A 7,197-nucleotide genomic window follows, 5' to 3' on the forward strand; every position below is an offset into this window, starting at 1 on the left:
TCAGTGTTCACAACCAATTCAAGAATACATGTCTCATTCTATTCCTATTCAGTATTCCAGTATTATGTAACTCAGTATGATTCAATATAATGTAACTCAGTGTGATCCAGTATTCCAGTATCATGTAACTCAGCGTGATTCAATATTTCACTATTATGTATTGCAGTATGATTCTCAGTTCCTGATTTTAAATCCTGAATTTGAACACCTATATTTGGGCCTGTGGCCGCAGTTTATGATTTATGTATTTTGGGCCTGAGGCCGCAGTTTATGCTTTATGTATTTTGGACCTGAGGTCGCAGTTATATATACGTAAATTTGGGCCCGAGGCCGCAGTTTGTGTGTGTGCACAAACTCACACACACACACACACACACACACACACACACACACACACACACACACACACACACACACACACACACACACACACACACACACACACACACACACACACACACACACACACACACACACACATATATATATATATATATATATATATCTGCAGTTTGTGCACATATATATATATATTGGGCCTGAGGCCGCAGTTTAATATTCAGATAAACAGGTTGTTCATCATTCAGAAGAGGGAGTATTCATATCCTTACTTCCTTTCAGTTCAATTATTAGTTACCGTTCAGTTATCAGCTATCATATCAGTTATCAATTATCAGTTCAGTTATCAGTTATCATTTCAGTTTCAGTTTGAATAGTTATCATTTCAGTTATCAATTATAAATTCTCAATTATCAACTTAGTTTCAGTTTCAGCATTTATAATTCTTTCTTTCAGTTGCTTTACATACCAGTACAATTCAAATGTACTGACGTCCCTTTTGCCCGGGGCCTGCATCTCACGATGCAGGTAATGATTTACAGGTTGATGATTCAGTGCGCTAGGATTCTCGTACCAGCTATTTGGTGATCCATAGTTCTTTCGGGGCATTATCATTACTACAGTCTTCAGTATTCACATACAGTCAGTGTTTTCAGTACTCAAATAGAGGCTTCATAGACTAGAGTAACAGTTAGACAGAGTCTTAGACTTTTCATATTAAGCTATGTTGGCTACAAATATGTTTCAGAATTGTAGTAGTATTTCCGCACTTTAATTTATATCATCCAGACTTTCAGTATATCAGCATGTGTTAGTTTATCTTCTGCATTCAGTATGTTATGATACCACATGTTATGATACCACATTTACGTCCAGGCCCAGGTTCGGGGCGTGACAATTCGTACCTTCATTTAATCTCGGCGATACTTCATACTACTAGTTAGAGTTGGGATAAAATTATATTTTGTACTACCTCCATTTCGTTTTACATGACGATGACGACAATTGATAGGGGAAAAATACATCAAAATTTAATAGTTGAATGGTTTGATGTTTTTGATTATTCTTAGAAATTTTCATAACTTGTGATCAATTAATTATTTATATAATTATATATTAGATATACTAATACCCTATCCGTTCCTCTGAGTATCTTGATTTAATACAGAAATGGGCCAAATATTATACTGGAGTTCCAGTATAAAACATGCGGAAAGTTCCAGCATAATATACTGGAACTTTCCGCGTGTTGGAGTTCCGGTATAATATGTTGGAAGTTCATACACAGGTGCACCGATCTCCAGTATATTATGCCGGAACTTTCCGTGTTGCAGCAAAATAGTGATTATTTTTTAATGACTTTGAAATGCTGGCTATTTTGGTATGACCAGTCCGAAAACTGGCTAGCCCGTGCTATTTTTACCATGTTCTTATCTTCAAGTGTGTTAGTTCTTCCTTCTAAAGGGTTATATGCTCTTTTGTCCTGGAAGTGGTTCTGTTATGTTCCCTACTTCTATTTGCCTGTATATTTGATGGGAATTTGTTGTTTGTGGAGCCTGGAGGATGAAAGACTAAAGCAAACTGTGGAACAACAGCCAGCCTAAACAGAAAACTTAAAGGACAAAGAAAGGAGACCCTACATTATATTCTGGGATTGGCTGAGGCAAAAATCTCTTTTGTGAAAATACTCATCCAATTCCAACAATCTATCATGTGCTTGTGAAAAACACTCATCCAAATTCCATGAGTTGTTTATTATATTGGTGGAAAGGGCAGATCCTATGGAAGACATCAAAACTCATTCTTCTCAGTCTCACTATTAATCTGAACAAAGATGTACAAAAACGCCACCGAACCGAAGCTTGTGTGGAACCTTTTAACCTGGAGAGCTAGATTGTGAATGATGCTAAATTCAAGAAATCTGAGACATGAAAGCTTGGGGCATAGGTGTCCCCCAGAATGATACATACAAAAGCCAAGAAAAAGTAAAGACAATCACCATTCAGCCACACATCATTCTGCTGCTGAATATTTCAGCAGTCCACTGAAGAAATTAGTAGTAACCTTGTAGGGACAAAATCCAAGGTGCATGACTTCACCTCAAAATTTTGAGATTTCCCATTTTCCTTTCATGAGGCCAATCAATATACTTAAAATTAAGTGATTAAATCTTTGACGAAGAAACCATCACTTCCATTAGTAAAGTGCCAACTGTAAGCGAGTTCTTTTAAGAAAGTAACAACCATTATTAAAGGCATTAATAAAATGTTAGTCTAAGGAAGGGTGGGAGCAAGATCTTGAGGAAAGAATAAGTTTAACCTCTAAGAAGCATGCATAGATAGGAATGATTCTGGTTCTACGTTGACTTTACAGACAAACTATACAACTAAGCACTTTGGTTCATGAATGATAGGATTAAAATGCCATAGTTTACGTTATGGAAGATGGCATGTACAAGATGAAAATAACATATATAACTTTGGGTGTATACATTTTGATGATATGTGGAAGTTCATTGAAAAAATGAACCTCATCGAAATCCTTAAGAGGCAGCTAAGAAGAGACAAAATTGTTACAGCTGCACTCTACCACTAAAGTGAATCCAACTACTAGTTCATGATATTCATGAAATAATTTGTAGAATTACCTCAGTAAAGCAGCAAACTGAAGCCATCCTCCACCTAATTCATGTGTTTAAGTACATTGCACAATTGCGATTTTTGGCTTTCAAATTTTGCATCCAAAATCTTGGACTTCAAACCATACTTTGGGATTCCCCGAGGCCATTCAATACAACCTTTCATAGCTCGAGCGATGTGTGGATTTCTTGGGCCTCCTGAGCAGCAATGATTTTCAAAATCTTGGTATGCTAGTGGCCTTTCAGCTGGTACATTCTCTGAAGAAATAACATCCACATTAGATGTTGATCCATTTGAAAGTCCTCCACTCTCATCGAGTGAGATTGTCTTGCAGAATTCATCAAATGACAATGGGGATCTCCAAAACTTGCGAAAAGAGGATCCTTTCTTCTTTGATTGCTTTGGAAGTACCGAGGAGATTTCACTGGTCTCAAAATGCAGAGAACCCGATTGACCGGTGTTTTTCTCATGATTCACTTTGCCAGTAAAATGATATCTGCCCCCTTCAATACCATTGACGGAATGCTTAGTTTCACCAGAAGTGTAACTTGAAAACTGATCTTCGACGTGGGTCACTGTACTCCTCCCACTTACATCTTTGCAACTCTCACCATGATCAAGAAAGCCATTCAAACACTCACTGCTGATGTTTGTAGCACATCTTTTACTCTCGGTACAAACAATTTGGACTGCAGAGGAATGGCTAGGAGTGCTATAATCAGTGCACTGATTAGTTCCCAATTCTTTAGCTTCAAAGATAATATTATCCTCTTTAGTTGTATATATGTCATTTGATATTGGAGAGCCAGAAGAGAACTCATTTATTTCTTGGATGTTCAATGAGTCAACAACCTGCTTGACCACCTGCGCTTCACTTAAGCTAGTCACATCCACAGTTACATTGCTAGATCTCAAAAAGCTCTGAAGTTCTGATATAAGATTACTCATCAGGCGATATTTTTCTTCTAAAAGTAGTTTCGCATCAATCAGCTTCATTTGAACCCGTTCTTCACGCCAAACCTCAGCCAATTGCAGCATTTTTCTTTCTTCTTCCACTTCCTCGCCAAGCCTGGCATTTTCGCTCTTCAAAGCTTCAATTTCAGTTTTGTCTTCTTCAATCTCCTTGACTAGCTCGTTGCACACATCCTCCAGTAATTCTCTGGATTTTCTTTCTTTCTCATAATTGTGCATATAGTGTCTGGACGATACCTTTAAATCAGCTACATCAACCAGCATTTTGGAATTAACAACATCCAGTCGTTTACAATTACTTCTTTCTCTTCTTAAATCATCTTTTAAGCCATCAATTACAGAATGCATCTTCCGCTGTTCTCTTCTCATCCATGAGATTCTTTCTTCTTCCAGCTTCCTCACTAAGTGTTTGTATTTCTTTTTTAGGCGTCCCCTCTTAGCTTCTAGCTCTTGAATGCAATTCTGCGCTCTTATTAGTTCAACTTGTAAAGCAGAAGCAACTGAGGTCGTAGCAGTATGTTGACTTTTATAAAGCTTTACAAGGCTGTTGGAATGTTTAACTTCTCTGGACATTTTTAAGTGGCCAGGATACCACCTTGTAGCTCCCTCCGTCGCGGATCTAGTGATTGGTATCCAAGAATGGAGCTAGCGATAATAAAAGCGATCATGAAATTTGTCAGGAAGTCTGGATATTAATTAAAATGAAACTTCCAGTTGCATATCTAGTAGATTAAAATAGAAGTAAGAGAGAAAGAAACAGCGAACAAACTAAAAACAGGAATCAAAGTGATGGAATGATGTATACAATGAAAATGAAAAGAAGGATAAAGCAGGCAAGTTAAACCATATCCGTGTTACAGAAAATTTGTGCAATGAACTGCAGCATGACTAAAGCAAAATATACGGGCATTCTGGGCGTGTGCAGCTGGTACAAACAATATATACGTCAAGAAAGGTGGTAGACCATATTAGATGTTTGTATTTCAGTTTTGGCTTCCTTGCGAGATTAAGGAAACAAATATTTCATTGTTTGTAGGTCCATTGTAATATTGTTACAAAGCTTGAGGTTTTCTCATTACATCATACTGGTTAGGATCTCTTACCTTCCCTCCTGTTCCACTTTACAGTTACGCACTTTAGTTTATAACCATAATTATACTCCACAGCTCCCTCAGATTAACTCTCATAATTACCAGATGTCCAGATCAGTATACTAAAACATATCTTTCTCTTGTGAAATTGCATCAGGCAACAAGCTGACCATGATGGAAATGAGCCAAAACTATTTGAACCATTGAATTGAATTGGGAATGAGTCAAAATAGATACAACTTGTATCTATTTTTGACTGGAAAATTTATAGAATCATTTTATCTTGAATCAACCAAGTATGGAGCTTTTTTGTCATAAATAAAGCATTGAAAAGGTTTGTGGATGATAGATGCAGAGAATGTAGACTAAAGAGGAACCTAATCCATCATCCAACAGTAAAATCCAGAAATAATTCATCACTAAAGAGCAGCCCGATGCACTAAGTTACCGTTATGTTCAGGATCCGGGGAAGGGCCGGACTATAAGGATTTATTGTACGCAGTCTTACCCTATATTTCTGCAAGATATTATTTTCACGACTCGAACCCGTGACCTCCTGGTCGCAAGACAACAATTTTAACAATTACGCTAAGGCTCCCCTTAAGAAATAATTCATCACTCATGAACATAAAGTATACTCCCTCCGCCTAAAATGTTAGATACTGATTCTCCTATTTTTTATGTAAGGATCAACTTTAAAAAACCATACACAATCTAACATGCCATCTAGAGAGCAGAGCACATTTAAGTTTTATTTACTTTATGCTAGGCTATTTAATCAAATTCCCTAAACCAATTAAGTAGCAAAAAGAAACAAAAGTTTACAAACGACAAACTAAGAAAAAAATGAAAACTTTTTTGGAAACAACAACATAACGCATAATTCCAACACACCTGAAAACCTACCGGATGAATCAAACCATACTGCCGCTTCACACCACCGCCGCCCCCAGCGGTGAACTCCGCCGCCAAATGCCACAGACCAGCGGCGAGCTTCCTAGCAGAGACACCTACCTTTGCCTCATCTTTTTCCTTAAACTTGCTTAGCAAGAATCGATTGGGTGAAACACTTCCACCTTTTATCCTCCTCCGACCTCCCGCCACCGGAGGTCTTGTTTTCTTCCGGCGATGGTGCAACTTCTGATGATCAGTAGTCAGCTGATACTCAATTGAACTAGCAGAATTTGACTTGTAAGTCCCATCTTTAATCTTCATTTTTCTTAACAAGAAAACTTTATTCCAATTTGCAGTTTGTACTCACATGAAGCTCAAAGTTGATCAAACATATGGAGTACTAAATAGTTAGTATATCATTACATGTACACTTTGAATTCGAACTATATATGTACATATAATTAAAAAAATATTTTAAACTTTAAAGCAAGTAGGTATGAAGAATTAATTTGTGTATATATTTATTATATTTGCATTATGAATTAGCTTAGAAAGTTTGAAACAGGGAAAGGAGAAAACAAAGGCGGGTCTTAAAGGTTGGTGGGGTTGTCGGACTTTGTGTGCATGAGTCGGTCGACAGAAATTTTTATAAAAGATTTTCTTTTTACATATGACTGTACATTTCAGTATGTGATTTTTTGTTTTGGTCTCTAGGCCAACCCCACAAGGTTTAAATTTTTTCTTCTCAACATTTTATGCACGTATAGTTGTTTTCAAATGTCTAATTAAGTGCCTCCAAAGAAACTTTATTGCCATCTCCCTGATCAAGAAATTTTATTCTTTTTTAAACATTTGAATACTCAAAAACAAGCTGATATTAAAACTTTATTTTCTAAGAGGCCAATTTAATTTGAGTTGACAATGGAGTAATTGCAAATTATGCACATAAAAAAAAGAATATATAGGTGTCGGACACTATGCTAGTGATTGACAGGGCATAATGCATCATTATAATAAGTCCAATAAAGGATGGAAACGAACAAAAAATACAAGGTCCACCACCTTGGCTAGATACATTTAATTCTTCTATATTTGGCTAGTCATCCATGACTTGTTAGCTTCTATTTAGATGTAATATACAGTTTTTATCCCCAACTTATTCAAAGATAACATCATCAATGAAATTTGCATATTGTTCATTTCTATTAGTGAGTTATCTTTGTGTGATTTATAGGTCATGTGTTCGAGCCGTGTTATTTGGG

At 36.7% G+C, this 7,197-nt stretch overlaps 1 protein-coding gene across 2 annotated transcripts; it reads right to left on the reverse strand.

Moving 5' to 3' along the window:
• Positions 1-2,793: 2,793 nt before the first annotated feature.
• LOC107789368 (uncharacterized) lies at positions 2,794-6,556 on the reverse strand. Of its 2 annotated transcripts, none has more exons than XM_016611167.2 (2): positions 5,948-6,556; positions 2,794-4,595 (listed from the first exon to the last, which is right to left on the reverse strand). In XM_016611167.2, exons 1-2 carry the CDS (start codon positions 6,254-6,256, stop codon positions 3,021-3,023), a joined length of 1,884 nt encoding a protein of 627 aa, XP_016466653.1. In that variant the 5' UTR covers positions 6,257-6,556; the 3' UTR covers positions 2,794-3,020. The 2 variants fall into 2 exon arrangements, with proteins under 2 accessions (XP_016466653.1, XP_016466652.1); XM_016611166.2 differs by having other exon boundaries at positions 5,936-6,556.
• Positions 6,557-7,197: the final 641 nt, after the last annotated feature.

Source organism: Nicotiana tabacum, chromosome 3 (genome assembly GCF_000715075.1).
Source record: "Nicotiana tabacum cultivar K326 chromosome 3, ASM71507v2, whole genome shotgun sequence".
In the NCBI taxonomy this organism is placed as follows: domain Eukaryota; kingdom Viridiplantae; phylum Streptophyta; class Magnoliopsida; order Solanales; family Solanaceae; genus Nicotiana; species Nicotiana tabacum.